The 25,113-nt window shown below is 50.0% G+C and overlaps 2 protein-coding genes across 2 annotated transcripts in view; one reads left to right on the forward strand and one right to left on the reverse strand.

Annotated features, from left to right (window-relative positions):
- Positions 1 to 5,202: 5,202 nt before the first annotated feature.
- LOC8038568 (protein phosphatase 1D) lies at positions 5,203 to 24,968 on the reverse strand. Its single transcript, XM_029982293.4, has 6 exons — positions 23,680 to 24,968; positions 22,839 to 22,973; positions 19,524 to 19,742; positions 17,539 to 17,759; positions 15,459 to 15,681; positions 5,203 to 8,066 (listed from the first exon to the last, which is right to left on the reverse strand). The coding sequence occupies exons 1-6, from the start codon at positions 23,981 to 23,983 to the stop codon at positions 7,582 to 7,584; spliced, it is 1,587 nt and encodes a 528-aa protein (XP_029838153.2). The 5' UTR covers positions 23,984 to 24,968; the 3' UTR covers positions 5,203 to 7,581.
- Positions 23,322 to 25,113, forward strand: part of LOC8038566 (cytospin-A) — a 67,600-nt gene continuing 65,808 nt past the window's right edge. Inside the window, exon 1 of the mRNA XM_042290898.1 lies at positions 23,322 to 23,400. The gene's annotated coding sequence lies outside the window, so the exon portion shown is untranslated. The remainder of the gene's footprint in view (positions 23,401 to 25,113) is intronic.

Below are 25,113 nucleotides of genomic sequence, written 5' to 3' on the forward strand. Positions count from 1 at the left end.
GAGTGCAATACGCTAAGCCACCTGGTGTTACACTGCTGAAAATATGGCAAACTGACTCCGAAGTTCCAAAATGCATGTTGGGCAAACTATACGAAAGCACATAGTATTGTAACACTTTTATTTACGCGTGTCTCTTGCCCCAATCTGTTCCCTGCTTGTCCCTGACATGACGTCTTCCTCCTCTTACACTCGTCGCGCTATTCCCCCTCCGAAAAAAAAAAAAAAAACAATTCTGATTCTCATTTTGCCATATTTACTCGCATAATGAACACACTTTTTTCTTCTGAAAAATTTACACACATTTGGGGGGTGCTTTTATTACGCAGGGTAAAATTTTTGCATTTACACATTTTGCGCAAATGTCATCTTAGGTGCCAATATGACACGGCGCGGTACAGTGGCACGTCTTCACTGACTTCACTGACGGAGGCGCTTCCATGGCTGGTCGTGGGCGTGCCACAGTAACCATGCTCTATAAATTGCGAAGTTTTGTAGGGCACTTTTGGCACGCCTTTTGCCGAAAAAAAAAGCGCCCTACAAAGCTCACTCTGCACGGAGAGCGACACGACCATTCTTAGGCCTAACCACTTTCACGATATCGCTGTTCGAAAGCGGATCACAGAAAACAGAGTGTTTGTTGACATCAGCACATCTAACGGACGAAGCACATCCGGGGCTGCTTCGCTAGGCGTGCGCGCCGCTTGGCTTCACGGTTGATCACTTGCGCAACCACGCAATTCCAGCAATTACGAGAGTAGCTTGGCTTGGCTTGGCTTGAGTTGGCCTGGCCGCTTGGCGGCAAAAGAAAATTGGTGGGCTTGATGGCTAGCCGGCTAAGATGGATGCAGTTCAAGATTTGCGGAGCCGAAAATTACAAATGTGTTCATTGCGCGAGAAAAAAAAAAAGGTCCAAATATTGATGCTTGTTGTGGGGGGTGCGTTCATTATGCAAGTAAATACTGTCTGGACCGGTTATAATGAAGTCGGTTATAACGAAATGGTGGATATAGCAAAGTGATTTCCGATTCCCATTGACTGTTATAACCGGTCTCGACAGTACGATAGATAGAGCTGCCCTCGTAGCGAGCAAGGCAGTTCCTGTGTACTACAAACATGCGGGAATGGGTCTTGTGTCTCTCATGATACACCACGTCGTTAAGACGTGCGACAACAGTGAATGGCCTTTGCCAGTTTCTTTAAAGGTTCGGTGAAAGTCCTTGTTTTTTTAGTGGGTTATACAGCCACACTCCGTCACCCGGTTCAAAAGCCTCTTGCGTGCTGTGCTCGTCATAGGGTGGCTTCATGCTTCTCACGAAGTCATGGGTCTGTTCAAGACGTGTCATCAAGTCATTCATGTATGACTCTGATTGAGAGGGACAGTCTGGTGGTCTTGCGAAGGCGAGGTCGCATGGCATATGAATTTCCCGCCCAAAGAGCATCGTAGTAGGTCTATACCCAGTGACTTTATGGACCGCTGTTCGGTAGGAGTACGGAAATAAAGGAACAAAGTCGTCCCAGTCGTCTTGGTGGCTGTTAAAAAACATAGCCAAATGCTGCAGTATGGTGCTATATTGAACAGACGATGCAGTGCTGTCGTTCTTGTCTTGGTTATGTTAAATTGTTGACAAACGTCTTGAAATACTTGGGGCTCAAAGTTCCGCCCTTGGTCAGAATGCAGCGACAAGAATACGCCGTCCCAGGATATCCAGTGAGTCACCAGAGCATCTGACGCAACAGGGGCTGCTGTTGCGTCAGATGCTCTGGACTACTTTTCGGTCTACTTTTCGAAATGGCTGCTGGCCATTGCGAAGAGTAGTCCACAGTGACGAGTAGATGCCGGTTTCCAGTTTTTGATCGTGGTAATGGACGTAGAACGTCGATACGTTCAAATAGTGCTCCACTGATGCATTTTTGATGTGGCACGTGCGTTTTCTTGTGTGGGCCCTTACACGAGGCGCACATGTCGCATTGCCGGCACTATAACCTAACGTCATTATGGCACTGCGACCAGCAGAAGCGCTCGCATATCTTCTGAAGAGAACTATTGACGCCAAAATGGCCTCCTTCAGGACTGCTGTGAAGCTGTTTGGAAACCTGGCTGCGGAACTCGGGTGGTGCCACCAGCTGCCACATGACTCAGTCACCAGTAGGTGATTCCCAGCGTCGATACAGAAATTTTGCGCAATTCCGGTGTGTCCCACTGGGCCCAATAGCTTAGGACGTCTGGAGAAAGGTGCGATATCTCGGTACGTGGTGGCTGGCGACTGCTTTGCTTCCACTGGACACAGGCTGATAGCAAGGTCGCACAACTGGGCTTCTTGGATCTCTTGAGGTGACCACACGTTGTTAGAGATGGCTACCTGGCAGAACATGTCTGTCGAGGTTGAATTTGGGCAGACCATGCTCAAGCACTGTTGACACGATCCCTCACTACATGGTTGTCTGGAGAGGGCGTCAGTATTGCTGTGATGTGATCCGGCACAATGTTTGATCTCAAAGTTGTACTGCTGGAGTTGTTCTAACCAGCAAGCCACTTGTCCTTCTGGCGGTTTGAAACCATGCAACCATGTCAAAGCTGCGTGGTCTGTCTGAACAATGAATTTCCTGCCGCACAGTAGTGATTGAAGTGAGAGTGCCTTGACTATAGCAAGAAGCTCGCGTCTTGCGGTGCAATAGTTACGCTCTGGTTTTGTTAAGGCTTTGCTGTAGTACCCAATGACTCGCTCGTGGCCCTCTTGTTGGGATAGAATGCCACCGGCCACAGTGTTGCTTGCATCAGTATCAAGAATGATTAAGGCGTCATCTCTTGGGTAAGCCAATGCAGGGGGCGATGTTAATACCTGCTTGAGTGCCTCAAAGGAGTCTTGACATTCACAAGGACCTGTTGAACACCCTGGACTTCTCAGTCAGGGCATAAAGCGGTTTAGTGACTCGTGAAAAACCAGGAACAAATCGCCGGCAGTAAGTCGCCAAGTCAAGGAACCTCCGAACGTCCGCACCTGATGTCGGGGTCGGCCAGTCGGTTCTGGCACATAGCTTCGTTGGGTGAAGAGAAACTCTAATGGCTGAAATGACATGCCCTAGGTACCGAGTTTCCTTAGCAGACAGAGTGCTTTTTTTAGGAGTTAGTTTTAGGTTTGCGTCCTGAAGTTGGTGGATAACCAGCTCAAGATTTGTCAAGTGTCAGGAGAGCATCTTCCCAAGGACCATTATATCGTCTAAATCAGTGGTCTCAAACTCATTTGAGTGTGGGGGCCTGATATCCCACAGTGAGAAAGGCCGAGGGCCAACGTTATACGGGAAAAGGGGGGGGGGGGGGGGAAGGGGGGGTTAAACTATTTAAAAGGGAAGAGACCTCGTGCTCTACGCTTTTTGTAAACTCAGTTCTGACATTGGCATCTTTAGATCTAATTTGTTTCCATGACTACTTTGGGGCTCTGACCCGAGAATTAAAATGACATCGTCCCTCCAACCTGCTGGCATTTTTAATAGAACAACAGAGCAATTACACCGTCGGTCCCCTTGCTCAATTCACTCGGGAATCAACGAAGCTCAACGCGTATTTAAACAGAAATCAGTTAATTTGACAGTTCTTGCTTTCCTGACGATTTTTATTAAAACTCTGAAAAAATGCTCCTCTTTTAATGGTGATATTTTTGAATGGCGATATTTTTTTTAAGGCATGAATCCCGAGCTCGTAGCTTTATCTATGGCAGTTGCTCCTGCTGAGCGAGATTCGCGCGGCCGAGATGCATCCTTCAACAAAGAATTCGCGCTTGGAGCCTAGTAGTTGAATTGTTGTACATTAGCAAAACCTGGGAAGGAAAAAATAAAGCGAAACAAAGGGAAAATGAACACGGATAAGTAAAAACTATGTGAATATGTTAGGAGAGCAGAGCTACCTTTCGAGCGAAAATGAATCGGCAAGATTAGATTACTATAGCACATGCAATTTCTAGCGCTCGAGGCGGGAGAACCGGGACTCATAGCCTGTTGCCTGCGGACCGCGTCCCAGCGAGTCGCGGGCCGCGTGTTTGAGACCCCTGGTCTAAATGAACAATGCACGCAGACCAGGTCAGCCCCTGAAGAACCTTCTCCATCGGACGTTGAAGCGTTGCGGGCACATTACACAACCCGAATAGCATGACTGTGAGTTGATAGAGTGGACAGCCTGTGTTGAAGGCTGTTTTTTTGACAGCCGTCGAGAACCAAGCTCGACCAAGCTTGGTTCTCGACAGCGGCCAAAGTATGTGGAACCTGACTTTACAGGTCACCTAGTTAGGGAAACTATAGTTGCCGACAGAATCAGAATAATAGGCGCGTCTTTCAAACGCCTGGCCTCCGCGCCTTCTCCCGAGGTGCACGAGGCATTGAAGCATCGTCAAAAGTAGGAAGCTTGCACTGGAGGCAAGATGACTGAAGCTTTTCCCCGTCTTTCTTGCCTCGTCGACGACCGTAGCTTTTTGGGCAAGTCAGTCCTGAACATAGGCCCGAGAGGAGCATGCCTGCAAGCAGAAGGTAGCACAAGTAGGGTGCCACCTTCGCTTGATCAAGATGTTGCAGGTTCGTCGAGGTTTTCGTGGTAATGGGCAAGCTTGCGTTTCAACCGAGACAAGCACGATGCCCCAACTTACGGTTGCGTCGATATTGACTGAAGCTTCGATAGTTCGACGCAACACCCGCCATTTGCCACTGCAATGAGGCCAGCTCGAAGCACCACTTCCTCGGGGCAAATTCTAGTGACAAGACTGGGGCTGTCAGAGATCACCCAACGGGCATAGCGCAGGCTTCTCGAGTGTTACCCTCGCGAGGATATCTGGTCATTGTGCGGATCTGCAATGAATGTCTTAAGACAGATTGTCAACATGCACACGAAAACAGAGCACATTTATCGCAGTCGCCGAGTAAGGTACCGTTGTGGCCCTTCGGCCCCCCCAAATTACGTTGCGGGTGCCGCTGCCATTTTGGTGCTTATAAAGTTATGGCAAGACGGGCAACGGTTACTATTTGAAAATTCTGACCTCCCTTTAGACTCGGTATCAAGAAGCTCGCTTGATATGGTTTTTCTCCATCACGGATTGTTCGAGCATTTCTGCAGGAGGGAAAAGCATTTCCTGCGATTTCAGATAACAATAAACATGCACACATGCGTTGCCTTTACGGGGTAGGGGTTACAAGAACCAAGAATCTTTCCACTCAGACTTTTCACAGAGATGGTTTTTTTTATTCAGTTTATGTACAGATTTTGAAATTATTTTAAATCGCACTTTCGACGACGACGCGTCCCTGGTTCACCAATCTGGCGTCGGCCATCTTTAGACCATCGTTTCACGGTACAGTCGTGCTTCTAGCTCCCGGCAAGTACAATGTATCAACGTATAAAAGTGCTGGAACACGAACGAGTTGAAGTCTGTGCAAAATAGATTATCCTTTTCGCATTCCAAAAACTAAGCTTTAGCCGAGCATTTCTATCTTGCGGCACAATCCAAGGACCATTCTTTTCCTAGCTTTTAAAAATACCCTCTAGCAATACGGCAGTAGTACACAAAATATCACAGGATCCCGGTAGTATTTTTTTTTTTTTTTTGTCCTTTCCACTGTGTCGTAATGGATGTCGGAAAGAACACCACCTGGCAAGGAGCCTCGGCCGTCGCCTCCAGGAAGCAATCTGACCGTTTACATCGTTCGTACGCCTCTTGAGAAATATGACTGCGACTCCAGTTATTGGCAGCTATATCCAGATAATCTATGTGGCAGGCATTGGAAAGGCATTTTGCAAAGAACTACAATACTTTGCAAATGCAAACACGTTCGTGACACAGACAGCACTTCACAAGTGACACACACACAAAAATGCAGCTTGTGCAATATGTGGGACTCCTTCCAGAGCTCCAGCAGTGTCAATGGCCTCAAAACAACCTGTATCAGTGTCGTGCTGTACCCGTTTACAGAATGAGTTCTCTGTACGACACTGAATAGACTTCACAAAAAGTTGGGATGCCGTGCGAAAGCGACATCTCAGCGTGAAGAAGTCTCCGTTAGAACAAAGTATGTCTATCTGTGGCAGTAATGCGAACTCACTAAAAGTATTTTCCTAAACTGTAGCCCCCGGTTACAATTAATAATTTCAAATGGCTATTAGCACGTTCGCGAGAGAGCGACGTAAACCAAGAAAAAAAAAAAAGAATCCACCCGGTAATTCTCACAAGTCAGCTTTGCTGCTATCATAAAACCAACAAAGATAAAACTAGTAAAGCCGTCGCAATTTTGCCGAAGGTCGGTCTTAAATTCTTTCACTCGGGAGATTTTGTTCACTGAAATTAGATTTCAGGCACACTAGGAAGCATTCGTGCGTGAACTTAAATTTAATCTCCCACCTTGCTCGAGTGACCGAATGTGTGCACGCGTCTTCCAGTGCGCTGCCTAGAGAGAAGTTTCCGAGCATGCTTTCAGTATGTCAATGGAACGTTCTAGTGGCACGCCAATGTAGATGATGCCGAGAAGGTAAAATGCCCATGGTTCCCACAAATGCCTGAAAAACAGGGTGCTAAAGTGAAAGCGCTCATTTGTGGGTGTTACACGTTCGGCATACAAGAGCAAACACCACTACGGTGTAAACTTGCCAAAAAAAAAAAAGGAAGCAACCAGGAACTCTAGGTGTCACAATCATACACTTGGCAACGAGTTTTGACTGGACTCCTAGCGGAAACTTATGTCATCACGATCATACCAAGTTTGAAGCTTAGGCGACGATGCCAGCACATCAGGTGGACACTAGTATGAACTTACGACTTCAACCATGAAGAGAAAAACTAGAGATGAGCATGACCTTAACGAACACGATACATCTTCTGCGTGATCCAGTTTGTATGTAGTTGGTCATTTCGTGATTCCCCGAGGCTTTATACAACACATTTCTCGTTAAGTCTTGCGGTGCACCATTTTCGACCATATGCGATAAAGGACGTTCACCATCAACCTCAGGAATGAGGTTGATGGTGAACGAGGAACGAAATGAGGAATATTCATTTACAAACATAACAAACACAAGCAGAAAAATAGAACAAAAATTGGGAATACTATATGCATTAAGCTACATGTATAACTACAACTTTACACAATAAAAATGAATCCCCAAGGAAATGAACTTCTGCTGCTCGCGGCGAACGTGGAAACCTAAACGGAGCAACGCGCTGAAAACGAGAGTAGACGAAGGTGCAGCCAAATTTTGCACACTGAGACGAGTCCACCAACCGCTTGTAGCGTGTCGTTACAAAAATAATGTACCACTGAAAAGGTGGCGGAATGGTGGATGCCACTTCGCCTCCTTTGGTCTCGACGACGAGGAAATGTTCGCTTCAATGGCAGTTCCCTGCCACACCACGGGGACGACTGTGACGATGAGAATGCGGAGTGACTCATAAATAATGGGGCGACGATTTCTTACGCAGTTCCAATTAAAGGAGGGGTGACAATGAGAGGATGTTGGTGCCAGACGCCGCACCACCGAGCTTCCTCCGCCGAAGACCCGGAAGAAGGCACACTGTGCGAGAGCTGCCGGTCGTTGCAACGCCTAAATCATCATAGTCTCGTCTTACGCACTCTCATCTTGGGGAGGTCCGTCGTTGAGTCCTGGTGCACACGAGGCTGTTTGTGTAACGACTCCGTCGTCTCCTCGCCCTGCAGGCAGAGGCGCCGCTTATGGCTTCCCTTGCCGACGTTCTTGCTGTTTTCCTGCGTGTCGTCGGCTACGATCTTGTCTTCGTCCTGGCTCGTCGGCTCGGAGTCGGGCTTTGGCTGCCGATTGCAGTCTTGGAGGGCGTCTGCGCGGTTCATCGCACCCGGAGCCGACGCGGGTGCCGCGGCGGTTGCGGCGGTTGTAGCGGTGGTTGCTGCGGTGGCCGTTGTGGCTGGTGTCGTCGCAGACGCTGCGGCCGCGACGGGAGACGAAGGGGGACCCATGCGCCTGGGTGTCAAGATGACGGGCCGAGGGAGGTCTTCCGCCGAGTAGTTCCCTCGCGACTCATGATGTTGGGGAGAGCCCGGTGGGCTGCTGGCTTCGGGCTCTGGAGAAAAAAAAAAAAGAAAAACTGTTCTTTATTTCATACGGGAGAGGTGGAGAAACAGTCGAGAGTTTCAAGGGGGCCTCGGGTTTTGGGCCCAACTTGTAAACCTCCAATAGAAACTAATTAAATTTGCACCGAGTTTCCTACTCTATAAAAAGATATTCTGCAATAAAATTTTCTCCTTCAGTCTTGCGGCAACGTGGTCCAGCTGAGGAGTGTTATTTAAAGAGAAAATCTGATACATAAAACAGGTTCGGTTCGAAGCTTGCCTTCGTCCCGGGACCGAAACACGGTGCCGGCAAGTGTATACGACTGGCAGAGTCATTGGTCTCGTAATCGGAAAACTAAAACACGAGATACACATCCTCGTAAAATTAAACGGACCTAGAAAAAAAAAAGCACATCTAAGAAAATACCTAGAAGACGCTGTTGATATCACTCTCTCTTATTTCATACCAATCCGAAAATGATTCACCCAAACAATACCACCTAGAAGGCGAGTTACCATCAGTGGATCCTCAACCCAAACAGCAAACACATTGAAGCTCCACAAGCGTATGCTGTTGCAAATGCTGCGCGTGTGAGGCAATGAAATAGGACGTTTGACTAAAACAAAACAACTGTATTGAGCATCGTTACAAGAAAGGTCCGTTCGTTTAGCAGTTCTGTCGGCGTCTGTCCCGGTCCCGTTCCCCCCGTTTCTTTCTCCGAATTCTCCCTCGTTCTCCAGTCTCGACTCCTGGCCTGTCCCCCGCTTTCCTCCTCCCCTCTTGCCCTCTCCCCAGTCCCCATCGTCGTGCTCGGGCTACTGGGGATGTCGGCTCGGGCCTCACCCGGCACCTGCTTCGGAGGACGCGAGCGGGGGCGGAAATGGCGTTCTTCACAATACGCAACATCCTCCCCCCTCCCCCAGCGATGAGCAGAATTCGTTCACTCGGATAGTTCAAGGGGGAAGAGGAGCTGGACGGGGCGCCGAAGTGTAGCCCCTCCAGGCAGGCGCACCAAACACGAACGCACGTGGTTGTCCCGACCCCGCTGAACTTGTTCTATCCGCCCCATCCTCCACATGAGCCGTGGCATTTTGTCTTCATGGACGAGGACGAGATCCCCGTCCCGCAGGTCGTTCGTGCGTGTCTCTGTTGCCCGGTGTGCTGAGCGGAGCTGGAGGAGGTACTCTTTTTGCCACCTCCCCCAGAACTGATTCAGTAGTCTTTGTCGGTGTCGCCACCGTCTGGTGACGTCCCCCCTTGTCGAAGCTGGCACGTTTTCCAGGCTGGTCGATGGGAGAGCCGTCAACCGCCCCCCCGACAAAAAGTGCGCAGGCGTCAACGCCTCCTGCTCGTGTGGAGCGCCGTGAACGGGAGCCAGGGGTCGAGAATTTACGACGGCTTCAACTTCCTGTAGGATGGTCGTCATTTCTTCGAATCCAAACTTGTTCTTTCCGAGTATCACTCGTAGGCTCCGCTTCACTGTCTGTACCATCCTCTCCCAGAAGCCGCCCCACCACGCTGCTCTTTCGGCAATAAACCTCCACTTGATACGGTTTTGTGAGCAGTGGTCCAGGAAGTGTGGGTTCCTTAGCACGTCCCACATGCCGCACAGGTCCTTTGCTGCCCTCTTAAAGGTGAGGGCGTTGTCCGTGTACACGACGCTCGGTAGTCCCCGACGTGCAGTGAACCGCTGAAAGGCCATAATGAAGGCCTCAGTCGTCAGGTTGGAAACGAGTTCCAAGTGCACGGCTCGTGTAACGGCGCAGGTAAACAGAGCGATGTAGGCCTTTTGATCCGACGGGGAACCCCTCACCAGTAGTGGTCCAGCAAAGTCAATTCCCACCACCTCGAAGGGGGCGGCCCGGTTGACGCGCTCTTCCGGCAGCGGAGCGGTCGGTGCGGAGGCTGGCCTTAGTCTTGCTCGCCGGCAGGCGTTGCAACGGTTTATTACTTTCCTGGCGAGTTGACGCACACGTGGTACCCAGTAGCGTTCACGTACTTCGTTTAAGGTATCTTGGACACCACCGTGCATCGTCCTTCGGTGCGCGTCGTTTACAATAAGTTCAGTGAGGGGGTGAGAGGGCGGTAATAACAGCAGATGTCTGACTGTCACATCGGTCTGTGCATTCTGAAGCCTCCCACCGACCCTCACTCGTCCATCCGCATCCACAAAGGGCTTCAGTAACGCGGTTTCGCTGTTCGTGCTTCGGGTTCCACCCGCTGAGCCCATTTCCGCTCTGTATGCTTCTTGAGCCTTCACGATCCAGTAATTCTCCGCCTGCTCGAGCTCCTCTGCAGTAAGTGGACCTCCGGCCCGTTCTTGCCTGTTTCGAATATTCTTGATGAAGCGAAACATGACATCCAAGCGGTAACCCTGAGGGGTCTCATTATGCGACTGTAACTGCTCAGATTTAGGAGCTCCGGCCGCTTCTCCTCCGCTGTGTGCAGCACGTGGTGTTCTTTCTTTTGTTCCTCTTGCACCTCTGGGACGCTGTCGTAGAATGCCTGACCATTAGGCCAGTTGCAAGGTTCCGTTGAAAGCCACTCAGGCCCTTGCCACCACTGTTCGCTTTCGATCAATGTCTCGGCGCTAATTCCCCTCGTCAGCATGTCCGCTGGGTTCTGACTTCCAGGACAGTGGTTCCAGCTTGCGGGGTCGCTTGCGGACTGAATCTCATTCACCCCGTTTCCTACAAACGGCTTCCATTTTGAGGGTTGGCCTCTAATCCAGTGTAGAGCAATAGTCGAATCCGTCCAATAGAACGTCTTCATCTGGAGGTTCATTGTGTCGTTCAGATAGCGGGCAAGACGTGTCCCAATCACCGTTCCCATTAGTTCTAGACGAGGGAGTGTCAGTCGCTTGAGCGGCGCTACTCGTGACTTCGCGAGCACGAGGCAAGTAGACGTGTCTCCGTCTTCGCCCTCCACTCGAAGGTAGGCGCACGACCCGTAGGCGAGTAAGCCTGCATCGCAAAACACGTGAAGTTGAACCGACCTGGCGCCTTCTGCTGGGCACCGCATGGTGCAGCGGCCGACGGCCGGAGCCTTCAAGAGTGGCAGTTCCATGCACCACCGCTGCCACAGCTCAGAAAGGTCGTCAGGCAGCTCCGCATCCCAGCCGATTTCACGTTCCCACAGCTGCTGGAATATGATCTTGACCCGAATCATGTACGGAGCGATAAGGCCCAGGGGGTCAAAAACTCGAGCTGATGCCTGTAGCACAAAACGCCTGGTGTTTGCTGCAGTGCTGACGAAATGCAATACTCCTTCCATGGGAATCAGCAATTTGTCTTGGTTGTGCTGCCACACGAGTCCGAGAACCTTCCTTTGTTCTTGGGATGTTTGTGGTTCCTCGGTCTCATCAAATCCACACTGTAGTTCCGCAGCATTGGACGTCCACTTGCGGAGTTGCATTCCGGCTTCAGCCATGATTGCGTTGGCCTCATCGTGAATCTGCCTGGCTTGACCAACGTCGGAGGCTCCGATTCGTAAGTCGTCCACGTAAAAGGCATTCCGCAAACGATCAGCTGTCTCCCTGTGTTGGTCCTTCACGTTATCCAGGTGGTGCATTAGAGTTGCGGTCAATAGAAAGGGGCTTGAGGTGGTCCCGAACGGCACTCTGGTCATTCTCCATTCTTCGATATTTGCTGCTGCTCCTGATGTTGGCTTCGTTTCGAACCACAAGAATCGGAGAGCATCTCTGTCCTCTGTGCGAACGCCTATCTGCAGGAACGCCTTCTCAATGTCAGCTGTGATCGCGACCTGAAATAGCCTGAATCGCACCAAGATTCCCACCAGGTCGGCGTTGAGCTTGGGGCCCTTTTCCAGATGTTCATTCAGTGGGCTGCATCCCGGCCTATGTGACGACGCATCGAACACGATCCGGAGTCTCGTGGTGCTGGAGCAGCTGCGTACTACTGCCTGGTGCGGCATGTAGTAAACTCGTTGAGTGTCAGCTTGAGGTGCCTGCTCGGGCACCTTTTCCGCATGCCCTGCCATCATGTAGTTCCTGATGGATCGGTCGTACTCATCAAGAAGCTGCTCGTTGTGGGATAGTCGTTTGAGGAGCCCCTCCAGTCGTTTGTGAGCCATGACTCGATTGTCTTGGAGGTCTTGTCCAGTCTCCTTCCACGGCAATGCAACTTCATAACGTCCGTCTACCTTCGTGATTGTGCGTTCAAACTGGCCTTTTACAGCCTCCAGTTCCTCACTGTCGGTTTTCGGCTCGTCCGTAATTCCAAGGCTATCGAGCTCCCAAAAGCGACGGAGTGTCGCCTCATTTTCGTCGTGCGCCCGCGTGCTGATCTTTAGGACGCAGACCATCGTGTTTGTACTACCCGACAGGGTGCTATGCAAGGAAATCGGACCCTGGAAGGTCCAACCGAAAATTGTGTTGATGGCAACCATGCCCTCATTCTCTCTGAACCGACGAACCTCGGGTCGGGTGACCTTCCAAAGCTGGTCCGATCCAAGAAGAAAACTGATGCCACGTCGAGGCTCCGTACCTTGGGTCAGTGTCATGTCCGCGATGAGTCCTCCGTCAGCCTCGATGCTCCTCACGAAGTCATGGTCCACCGGCACTTGCAGGATGTCGTTGCAAATGAAAGGTACCTCGATAGCCTCGAGGACACACTCTTTTCCGTCATGCTGACTACGAAGGCGCACCTCAACCAGCCTGCGTCGTTGGGCGCGAGTCGATGTTTCCCCGAAGGTGTTCAACTCAAGGTTCGTCGTGCCGATCACTCGGAGATTTAGCTTTCTTGAGACGTCCGTGTGTATAAAAGTTCGCTGGCTTCCTCCGTCGATGACGCCCCGAAAGTGGCTGGTTGCACGATCTCCTACGACGGAAGCTCGGAACGTCTGCAGAAGCACCCCCGAGTCCATCGTAACGTTGGAGTTAACGACGCTTGCGGTGTTGACATTGGTGCCAACGCTTTTCGGTGGGGTCCAGTTGGGGTCACACATTGAGCTTGCATGCCTTCCCCCACATGACGCACACTTCAACTTCCGTCGGCAGTCTTTGGCGCGGTGTCCTCTGGTTGTGCATCGGAAGCACCTCATGTCTTCTGCCAACCGCCTTTTCTTCTGTTCGAGTACGAGGTCGCCAGAGCAGGACTCAGTTTGATGTTGTGCAGATCGGCAGAAAAAGCAGCCGGCTGCTTTTGCGCTCAGTACAGTTGCGGTTGGCAACGTCGGGTGTCCCCGCCGTTCGATGTAGCCTTCACGCGCTGGGGTCTGCCTCGGGTGGCGAGTCTCCGCGGCAATTCCGGCTCTCTCCCTGCCTTCCACCTCGCTTCGCAGGAACTCTAAGATCTCAGTGAGCTCACCATCGGCTGTTTCAGATGAGAGTGATTGGAGCTCCGTCCGCTCTGTCTCAGATGTCCGGCCGTAGTTGCTGGTTTGCCGATGGTATTCCAGCACTAGATCTCTAGGTAGAGCCCTGCGAAGGATGTCGGACATCATCGTAGAGTAGGTTGCCGATCCAACTCCCAGGCCCCTCAGTCCACGGATGTTTGCCTGGATGTGATCGTACATCCTGCGCAGTCCTTTCGTGTCGCTCGATGAGCCGACGGTTGGCAGTGCTCGCAACCTCGCCAGGTGATCCTGTTCGATCCGTCGTTTGTCGCCGAACCGCTGCGTCAGTATTTGGGTGGCGTCGTCGTAGCAGGCTTCCGTTGCCTGCAGTCCGGCGATTGCAGCCGCCGCCGGTCCGGTGACGAGATTTCGCAGGTATTGGAACTTCTGGCATCTCGTGACGCTGTCGTTATCATGAATCGCGCCACTGAATTGCTCCCAGAAACTCTGCCATCCGAGGACGTCGCCGTTGAAGGTTTCTAGCTTGAGTTTCGGGAGCTTCACTCCGATCCGGTGACCGGGGTTGGTACGAGTCTGTCCCACCTCCGTCGGGGCTGTTCCAGATGTTGTCGCAGGTGCAGTCGCAGATGTGGTCATCTGGGTGGTCTCGATCATTTGTTCCTTTTGTTTCAGCATGTCTGCCTTGCAGCCCAGCAGCGCAATTACTCTGATGGCCTCGTCGTCGTACTCGGTGACTGTAGTGTATTCCGCAACGAGGTCTTGTTCCGATACATGTTCTTCTATCTCCTGATTCAGTGCTGGGAGTGCGCTGTTGTTGACCTTCAGCCTCTCCAGCCAGGCCGTCAGCGTGGCCCGGTCTGCTGTTTCCATCCCCACCGTCGCCTCGTTGATGATCTTTGTGTTTTGCGCACGTTTCACGCCACGCTTCGTCTTTATACGGTCCATCTTGTTCGTTCACCAACACACACACAACCTTTTCACAGCGTTCCAGGCGGTCGATAATGTTGAAAGTTCCGCTCACCTCTTTTGATGTTCTGCGTTCCCGGGTTTCGGCACCATAAGTTTCTGTTGCAAATGCTGCGCGTGTGAGGCAATGAAATAGGACGTTTGACTAAAACAAAACAACTGTATTGAGCATCGTTACAAGAAAGGTCCGTTCGTTTAGCAGTTCTGTCGGCGTTTGTCCCGGTCCCGTTCCCCCCGTTCCTTTCTCCGAATTCTTCTCCCTCGTTCTCCAGTCTTGACTCCTGGCCTGTCCCCCGCTTTCCTCCTCCCCTCTTGCCCTCTCCCCAGTCCCCATCGTCGTGCCCGGGCTACTGGGGATGTCGGCTCGGGCCTCACCCGGCACCTGCTTCGGAGGACGCGAGCGGGGGCGGAAATGGCGTTCTTCACAATACGCAACATATGCAGCTAGCATTGCGCTCATTGCGAGACGCCACATGACGTGCTTGCGGCGACACAGAGGCGAGGCAGAAGTGGAACTCAGTACGTTGAACAACGTTTTAGCGAATGCCGACATTTCATCAAGAGACACTTTGCAGGTGGGCCAAGTCGGTTAACATTTTTGTAATGAGCCACCGCAGACTGCCGCCGCAAAGGTTTTAAAAAAAAAATTGAGAAGGCCGAGAAATATATAAATACATTAAGACCTCTTCATGGTGTCCACAAAGCAACGGACAAAAGTTAAAATAATACAAAAGCAAAAACTACGGGATGAGAGGGAGTCAAACGTGCAACCTTTAACGGTAGGGAAAAACACGAATTTCCACCGCGGCCGCTTCTGCGCTCCATAACTCGAGAACGAAAAGTCATCCGAACCCGCGGCTTTCTTTATTCTTCTGGTCAAGAAATATTCCCTATGAGACATATTTTTTTCGTTAAAGTAGTAAGATCTCGACCCTTTTTACCGAAATGATTCAAGATAAAATCACCCGTATGTATTCTTTGAACGTCTCTGCAGAGGGCTTTGTATGACCAACGTGACAGAAGAGTCGTAGCACGTGTCGGACAGCGTCTGCTGAATGTCTTTTGTACGACGCATCGCGGCCATGGCTCGAGGGAGGAGCGAACTTGGCCCGACACTCACCGCAGGTCGACCCGTATGGCGTTTGCTCGACGTCGAGGGCCTCTTCGCGGGGCCTGAGTCGCCTGAGGAAGCGCTGCCGGAGCAGCACTTCGCTGCGGGAGGGCCCCGCCGGGTCCAGCATGACCGTCACCACGCTCGTGTTGTCCGCCCGCGTGTTGATCCGGTTCCACCGGAAAAGGGCCTCGTCCACCAGCATCTTGGAAGGGTTGTGCACCTGCCGCTCCTGACCGAGGACACAAAGGCAGCGCTGAGTCCAAGCGCCACAGTCCAAGTGCGCGAAGACAAACGGGTCGGCAAGAAGCCTACAGATTCGACCTGAATCTAATGAGACTGAAAGTGATATGGGCAGTTGATCGTAGACATTTTGGCAAAAAAAGGCAAGGGACGCGAGGGTTGCCGTCGTCGTGGCGTCTCGTGTTTTGGTTTCCGTGGATAGTTGGTAGAGCGACCTACGGCAGAATGGGCGCCTGTCCGATCCACTCAATGCCGCCGTGTCGTGGCAGGCAACGGCGCAACATTTTTACGTTGTCAATGGGGAAATCGAGGGATCACCTTTGAGGCCATCGTAAACGCACCGGCCGAAGACGCGTTCCAGGCACCATGGTGTGCGCTGCGACGACACAGGACATACTTAAAGGCCAACCTACAGAATCACAATCTGCTGGGCAGAAAACCAGTTCCCTGTTTCCTTCTTTGAATTCCATCATGCACACTTTTCCCCTCCTCCCCCACAGGAATGGGCCTCGGAGCTACTCCCCACAGAAAGGAGGAGGGTTTCCTTTTTTCTCAAATGGAAAGGAGGAACACGGAGAATTTCCTCCATCCTGGCTGAACGTCGACCTTTAACCAGTTGGCTCCGACTGCCGCGACATTAAATGCGGATGATCTGGGGCCCTAATCTATGTGGTGGGAAAAAAAGAGGCCGCATCTCCACGTGGTGAATGATGTTTATTGGGGCGAAGCTCTGGTGGTGCTGATGATACTGATTTTATTGTTCATAGGTAGTGCTGATGGTGCAGATTTTTTTTTTTTTTTATTGCTCATAGGCAGTGCTGAGTTCTGGGTTGCGTTTCGCCTTCATTATTACTGCTTTATGGTCGGTGAAGTGCAGAGCCAGTGGTTCTTCTAGTGGATCAGCTTGGATCCGCTAGAAGCCGTGGGAACGCATCTCCACCGCTTAAGTCAACGGTCCATGTCAGAAAGAGATTGTGTGGTATGAATTGTGGTTATATACGCAGTTGAGCATGTGACCGCAGCACCCTCTCGTCTATAAACGTTGAGCCAATGCATGCAAAGTTTAACGCGACTATATACGCATTTGACCGCAGCGCCCTTTCCTGTATAGACATTGAGCGGCTACATGCAATGTTGGAGTGTAGCGTAGTGGTTAAGACGTCTGCCTCGTAAGCAAGCGGTCCTAAGTTCAAACCCCCATGCGGGCGTACATTTTTTTTTTTTTTTTTTTTAAAGTGGGTTGATCCTGGAGGCAGTGCAATCAATGTGAGCACGGACGCCGGACGGGTGGACGGGTGGACAAGGCTAAGGACCCTAAGGAGCTTCGCCCCTAAAAGAGACTGGGACCTGCTGCGATTGGCCGGCTCTGCGCCGCCGACCAATTGCTGCAGGTGGTGACGTCCCGGTCCCGCTTCATCCTGCCGTGAGGACGTCTGGTTACCTACGGACGTGCACTAAAACCTCAATACAGCTAACTCTTTACAGAAGCCGCACGAATGTAACGAAGATAAGTTATGGTAATGCGTAATGGCCAAAAGGTTGATTTCCAGCTAGAGGTTGGACATACAAGGAAACATGCCTTACACTTCTTTCTGCTTTGTAACTCTTCTTCCGTGTCAATTCCTTTGAGTGCAATGTGACACAAAATATAAAAACAAAAGCCCGCTTGAAAATTTACACTGTGCAGAAAATCTGTGTCTATTAACGTAGCGAAGAAGCTGATGCAACGGAGACTTTGCTCAGTAAAATTGCAGCACTGAGTCTAGGCACTCTGAGACAAACACGTCGGCAAGGAGCTGACAGATTCATTCGGAACCTAGGCAGAATGAAAGCAACGTAGGCTCACCGCGGACCCAGTCTGGGCAGCCTCGAGCACGGCCCGTTCGTTGTCCCTCTCCGCCTCCTGGACCACCTGGATGGCGTCCCGGACGCTCATCATGTTCCAGAGGCCGTCCGAGGCAATCACAATGCACCGATCGCGCCTGGCGTCCAGCTGCACCACGCTCACGTCTGGCTCGGGGCTCACCACAAACTCCCCCTCCTGGTAGTTGTAGCTCCAAAGGTCCCCTGCATGACCAAGCGTGCGGGCGAGGCTTGCTTAGCCACCCGACTCTCGCCCGAGGATGGTAGGCCGTCGACAAACTGACTACTGATACCACTGACAGTGTCTACAAAACTATTGGTATAGTAGTATGAATACAGGCAAAAACAAAGGGAGAGGAGACAAGAGCGCACAAGGACGCCTCGAGCTCTTGCTGGAATGGTTAGTTGAAAGGCGGTGCAAAGCTAGCTGCCCTTGTCTCCACTGCACTCATCAACGCAGTCGAATGCGAAAGACGAACACCAGATGCCGGCGTTCTGCATTTTAACGCTTTCGACGAGTGAGTGCAGTGGATTCACTAATCATTCCAACCAGAGATTGGCGTTCTGACGTCCCCGTGTGCTTTCGTCTCCTCCTCTCTTTCACTTTCTCAGCACATAGCTCTTACAGTCCTAATAGTTTTCTACCAGAAGTTCTATGCAACGGCTCCGAGATTTATCATAGAATGACAAGCATCCAAAACATCACTGGTATCCTCAAGAAAATGCGGGAGCAGTCAATGCTCATTTGCCTACCGTAAAATCCCGTAAGGGCGCCCTCCCCCGAGAGATTGCCCATCCTGTTTTTTCTGGCTAAATATCTGTAAGATAAAAATTCCGAAACATTGCACACCCCCGATTCCCGTCAGACATCACGCGATGTCCGACGGGAATTGCATCAATCACGCGATCTGTGGTACCGGTACGTATGAAAAGTGGGTTTGCAGCAGGTTCCTGCATTCTCGTCCATAATCTGTGGATGCAATATTGTTTCCCGTGACATGCGAGTTCCAGCGTTTTTTTGTCCGTGGTCTGCGCACGAGATATCGCATCCACAGCATGCAAGTTTAGCCAGTTTTTGCGTGTTTGTCGCACAGTTAAACACGAATCTGCTGCATCCGCAGTTTGCACTATCCTTTCCCATGGCATAGGAGTTTGTAGCCGATTCCGAAGTGTATCGCATTGTGAAATGCTAATTTGCCATGTATGCAATCTGCAGTATCAATTCAGATGGCCCACCACATGTTTTTTGCCATTTATCTTTTTCATTTGGGTGGGTTCCCTTACGGGATTTTATGGTATATCTTAATTGTTCTATCACATTAAGTCTAAGGATAGGGAGGCAGATGCACTAAAGTGCTTCACCTTTACATGACCAATTAACACAAATGTTACTCAGGATAGTAGTGTCTTCCAATATTTCATGTGCACTAATTTTTGCAGAAGAGGCAATTATTAAAATTTTATGAAATTACTTTCCAAAGTTATTTTCTTGCTTCTGTGGTTCGTGAAAGTTGCAACAAGAAGATACTTCAGTCATGAAATCAACTAGGTCACGGTGCAAATACGAAACGTGTGGAAAGAGTCGACCTTCCTTCTGCTTCAGTGCAAGCTCCTAGGTTAAGTGCTTGCGAGTTTGTTTTTGCTCCATCAGAGCTGCCTGGAGGCTCTGCTATACTTCTGGTACATTTCCAACAAACAAAATGAAGCCAGTAATCTAATTCAATCCACTTAATAAAAGAAAATATGCCATCGACGAAACACCGCAGGAGCATGTGTCGACGAAAAATTTCCAGGAAATGTCCTAGTGTCGACGAAAAGTGGTTGACGGAATGTGTTTCCACGAAATGGGCTTCAACGAACAGTGTTTCCACAAAACGAGTGACGAAATGGCATGGACCTTTTGAGAGGTAGGGGCGCATACAAAACGGGTCCGGAAGAAACGGGGTAAGCCGTGTCGCCTGTCCATACCCAAGGATCGGGCCACGGCCAGGAAAGGGATCTTGTCAAAGTGGGTGCTCCTCCGGACTGGTCCGCGGTGGTTGATGGGCGGCCGGTTCCAGACCACTCGATCCACGCCGGACCTGTTCATCACCAGGCCACCCGCACTGTAGATGCGGGCTTTCTCAGACGGCGACTCTGGCTTGTGGTCTCTCGTCAGGGGTTGCGCCTGCCAGTCCTCGTCGCCATCTGCAACCGACAGCAGCAGATCAGGACAGATGTGGGTCATAGAAAGTGAAGCAAAGAAACAGAAACACATTGGAGAACGAACGAGAGACAAATGCTTGCCTAAAGGGGCCCTGCAATCATATTTAAGCGTCTACCTTTTATGCGGTTTCCACGTCTCTTGGGGTTCGGGCAAGCCAGCGGGCACGGAGAGAATACCTAAATATCAGTGCGTCGTATTTTAACCGGACGACGCGAAAACCTCCTTCACCAACGAGGGCGGCCCGCAGTACCGAAAGAGCGCAAAATGTGACGTCTTTGGTCCTGGGCTTACTAATGGTCAGAGCCGCTAAAAGCTTCTTTTTAGTCGAAATACAAAATACAAGTGGCGCGAACCACTTCAGTTCTTTATAAAAGGAGTTTTTGTTCAGTATTTTTGATCAGAAAAGAAACAAATGCAGTTTATAAAGTACGAAAACAAGAAATGACCCGTTGACATACCCCCCACCAAGCGGTGGAAAAGGCGGCGCACACTAGAAAGGATTAGTGGGATCAGGCGCTGACACGGAAAGGTCCCGGATGTATGCGGCGGCGCTGCGGTCGTATCAACAGAAGATCCAACCGGCTCCGAGCGTTCCGAAGGCCTTTGGCGAGAAGCTTTGTCTTACGGTTCGGCCATTTCACGGTATGGCAGCGCGAAGTGGCTCCCATTCTGAACTGATCTTTACCCCGTGTTCGCTATCGTTTGTGTCCAATGAAGTGTCATGCCAAATTAGTGTTTAATTGCGCAGCAAATGCAATGAGAGCCGCTCTGGCTGCCCGCTGCATACAGCCTATCCAGAACATGCTTTAGTGGCGCCCTCTTGCGCCGTTGATACGGAGTGCGGCAGCCGTGAGCGCTCGCGATGAGCCCACTATCCCTCCTCTAGTTCACGGCCGCTCAAGCAACCAAGGACGTCATGAGGGAGGTTATTTTTTGCTTGTTTTTGTCATTTTAATTTGCCTATAACTTTTAAAATAAAGCGAATTTCGAGAAAATAAAAGTTCCACTAAGTTACTACGTTCAGTGTGCTCAGGTTCGGTGCAAATTAAACACCAGTAATAAGCCCTTGCAGGGCCCCTTTAACTCTTGTGAATGGAAAAGCTACTTCCGTTGAGTTCTCGTGATTAACTGGCGCTTCAATTGAAGCATGGCCCATTAAATTTAGCAGGAAAAGGTTGCCAGCTCAATCCTTGATGTTGCATCTCTTTTCAAAAATTCTCGCCCCCAGACCAAAAACAAATTGTCTGTTAAAAAAAAAAAAATGTGCAAACAGCACATTGTAGTGGCAGGAACTGTAGTATCTCGGATGCCTCAATGTCCTTCTGTTTAGGGTGATGACATCCTTTGTAGTATCCGATGCCGAAAGCGCACGCTCACAGGGAAAATACAAAAAGATTGCTGAAAACAAAATGTCGCCGTAGCACAGTCAACGCTAAGAGCTCATGCAGGGAGACACTCTTTTGTGCGCTTCAGAACAAAAGGCTCGAGGTACACCTAAGCACTTCTTATGAGTTGTGAATGCAAAAGCATGCACGTCATTCTTCTACTCCCTTATTTCATCTCCAGCGTATTTGTGTCAACAGCAGAGAGCGCCCTCTCCTCGCCGCTCTGTTCTTGGAAGTTTTGTGTTACCGATGCGCTGACGGACATGCAGCGCCATGGGGTGGCGGTCGTTGAAACTGGTGCGCAGCGACCAATGGGAGCCTCATCGACGTGCGCCAGCCACTGGGAACGAAGCCGAAATCCATCAGCTTTACTCCGCTCCTTTGGGATAGGGGAAACTAGGTGCCATTTGGCTAGGCTTTTCGGTGGTTTCATAGCTGGGAGCTGGCTTCACTTGGAGAAAGGATTTAACGCGCCGTTTGGTGCGGCTTCAAAGCGATGATGTCGGCTCGCTCCATGAGACAGTTAATGCTTTCACATTAAAAAATAGAAATAAGTGTTCGGAACAAAGTGGCAAGACGTCATCACCCTAAGCAAAGCACACATGAAGGCACCCTAGTATTAACATGGCACCAACATAATAAACATCAAAATATGACATCCCTACTTTAGAATGTAGAGACGGATATCACTATAATGGAAGGCAAAGGGATTAGAAGTACACGAAAAAATATGAAGGTGAACATTTGAGAGAAGTCTCTCTGGTTGGGGAGCAACAATAATAATAAATAATATATATACACCAACCAAATCCTTGTATAAAGGCAAAACCCTACGTCTCGAGACCAGCTCGGCCTCTTCTTCAGGGGTTGACTGCGGCTATGGCCGTTGAGGAGCAGTAATCTGTTTTCTTCTTCTTCTACGGCAGTGTCTATCGTTTTGCATCGGTTAGGTGGCGAAGTCCGTTCACGTAGCCGGTCGGCAGAGTGCCGAGGGACCTATTTATGTTTTCTGGCGTTATTTGTATGTGCCAAGATTCAATAAAAAGTCTATGTCTGGGATTGGTTTCAACAGCCAGGATGCTGGTGTTGGCAAAGTCAATTTTGTGGTCCTTGACGTCGCAGTGCTCAGCTACGGCGCTTCGTTCATGGTCGAACTTTTGAACATCATTCATATGCTGGCGGATTCTCTCCCGGAAGTTCTTCGTTTCCCCGATGTATGTGACCGGGCAGTCCGCGCATGGAATTTTATAAACGACGCCTTGTGCTTTTTCCTTAGGCGGGCGATCCTTTGGACGGGGCATGAGTCTTCCAAGCGTAGACATCGGCTTGTGGGCTCCTCAACGGCCATAGCCGCAGTCAACCCCTGAAGAAGAGACCGAGCTCGTCTCGAAACGTAGGGTTTTGCCTTTATACAAGGATTTGGTTGGTGTATATACGAAAAAATATTTATTGTGCTAATCCCTTGTCAAGCTGAAAACTGTAATTGTGATGTCTCTTATCTGTCAATTATATTAACGTTTAAACTTTTCATCACGTGCTGTCCAGTAGTGCAAGGGATTGGCTCTTGGACATGATCATTCAATTTGCAAAAGGGCACACATTTGGGACCACTTTTTCATCTCAGCCATTTGAAACGCAAGCTAGAGATCCTGCAGGTACTGAAATTGTGAGTAGACCAATCCGATATCTTACCAACGCTTTCGTATCCCAAAACGATCCTGGAATCCCCGACATGGCCTATGTAAAGCTTGCTCTTTCGGATGAACGCAATGCTGGCTGTTGTGCCAGAGGTGCTCGGTTGACCTGACATTGTCTTTGGCCATTTGCCTAGAAAAGAAAAATGATATCGCCAATGAACAATCAATTCGTGACAATTTAAGGAAGTGGCATTAGGACCGCGTTTAATTAGAACTTTGTTATAAATGAGGATAGATTAATTCTGAAGGCATTAATTACACTGTAATAATATCACGAGTAAGTCAAGATGCAATACGTATTGAATTATATATATCTTCACACTGTCCAAACCACCGGAAATTACGCGAAGCCAACTTGGACCGGGCACTAAAATAACGGCGATCTCTAAAAAATGCCAGAGGAGCTGTAAGCTTCCAAAAGGAGCAGCCGGCATCGCCGCGACAACGCACGGAATGTGCATTTCGTAAGAACATGTGTGCACCGAGCAGAATAGAGCATCGGCCTCGTAGAAGGTCAGATAGGAAGCGGCGAGAGCGAACACCGCTAGTCACTCAAGGTAAGCGTCATCGCTAACACGCAAGTGGCGGATGGGCAGGGCCAACATAACGTGCCCTTCTCATATCAACTAAAACCCCAGGAATCGAGGAGAAAACCGCCTTTATCGCTCCAAATATATACGAACGCGAGGAACAATGGAGAGAAATAGCCGATTTCCTAAGCCTCGCGCGTTGCATCATGGGTGTCGCGAGCAGTCGGCGGCCGCAACCACCAAACGCGATCCCTGACCTAGCAACCCAGCGGCGCTCGAGAAGTTCAAAAAAAGAGCCGAACTCACCAACTTCCTTCCACATTCCGAGGTGGGTGGCGAGGAAACCGTGCTTGATCGCGCGCAGCACGTGTTCGTCATCGTTGGACCAGAATCCACTCTGTTTGACGATCGCGTCGAGCAAATGCTCCTTGGCGTAGAGGGCCGCCTCGCGTCCGCCGTGGCCGTCGAAGATCCCGAAGTAAGCGTACTCCAGCCCAGACTTGTCCTTGGTCTGCTGGTAGGCGACCACGAAGGCGTCTTCCATATATTTCCGCCCACCCTGGTTACAGTGTCCGGTCACACGCAGGTTTAAACCTATCATCGTGGGCATGCTGACCGGAGAAACTCCTCAGATAGCTCCGGACAACACGCGACTCGTGCAGGTTCCTCTCTCCAACGACGCTGCCGCTGCTTATAGGTACGTGTGCTCTAGAGAAACTGTATGCTCCACTGCTGTGCTCGCTCAACGCGTCGAGGACGAGCCAACGCAGAGGCATACAGCCAACGACGAGCGCGGCTTCCTCGTTTACCTCCTCACCGGTGCGATCGCCCGACAATGAATCCACGCAACCCACGGCGGCATCCACCATCCACCGCCAGCTTTCGGGTGTAGCCGTGGCGCTTCCGATTGGCGGAAAGACCGTGACGTCAGCAGTGACGACACGACGTCTGGAATTTTTGCTTGCTTGTTTCGTTTCCGCTACGACCAGAAACAGCTGGGTCGATGGGCAATCCCCGTTGCCTGTAGGATCTTGTTTTCTGGTCGCCTTTGTCATCCGCTCCACGTCCCGACATGTCGCAAAAGACAGAAAGATGCTACGCGAGATGGTTGGCTATAATGTAAGAGCACATGGCATAATTGCGGGTCTGATGTATCTACTGCGTTCCAATCGAAGCGATGAACTTTGCTTCATTCGGCATCCAACTTTTTTTGTCTTGTTTCTCGACTGGGTTCTAAAAACTTGCCGATTTGCCGATGTTCTAACGAAGATCAGGCTAACCACATAACTGAACCGTAAATAAACCTTATTTCAATACAATGAAATATTTACGTAATCAGTTAAATATGAATTAATAAATGGGCAAAAGTAGTTTATTTTGCATTATGTGCTCTGTTACCTTTCTATGCTGTTACTGTGTATAATTTGATGTGACATGTGAAACTACAAGGAACCATGCAATCAAGAAACTTTTTTTTTTTTTGCTTGCTTCCGCCATTTATGTACGAGGTTAGAAAATAAAGTTATTCCTAAATATGAACTTCAAATGTAAGCGCGCAATGAAATCAAAACCTAAAACGTTTATTAAAAAAAAAAAAAAAACGTTGGGAATTTTACGTTTATGGTCCCATGGTTACATTTTGCGAATGATCAATTGTTCCTATCAAACTACATCGCGCTAAATATTATATATATATATATATATATATATATATATATACACAGTAAAAACAAAAACGAA

Source organism: Ixodes scapularis, unplaced genomic scaffold (genome assembly GCF_016920785.2).
Source record: "Ixodes scapularis isolate PalLabHiFi unplaced genomic scaffold, ASM1692078v2 PGA_scaffold1__304_contigs__length_218370807, whole genome shotgun sequence".
Taxonomy (NCBI): Eukaryota; Metazoa; Arthropoda; class Arachnida; order Ixodida; family Ixodidae; genus Ixodes; species Ixodes scapularis.

What these genes read in the sequence shown, in the direction of transcription:
- LOC8038568 (XM_029982293.4), bottom strand. Translation starts at nt 23,983, where the DNA reads ATGCCCACGATGATAGGTTTAAACCTGCGTGTGACCGGACACTGTAAC. An exon ending in TTTGGGATACGAAAGCGTTG is followed by an intron (nt 19,743 to 22,838) that starts GTAAGATATCGG and finishes TGTCGGTTGCAG; the next exon opens with ATGGCGACGAGGACTGGCAG. An exon ending in CTGCCCAGACTGGGTCCGCG is followed by an intron (nt 15,682 to 17,538) that starts GTGAGCCTACGT and finishes GTCCTCGGTCAG; the next exon opens with GAGCGGCAGGTGCACAACCC.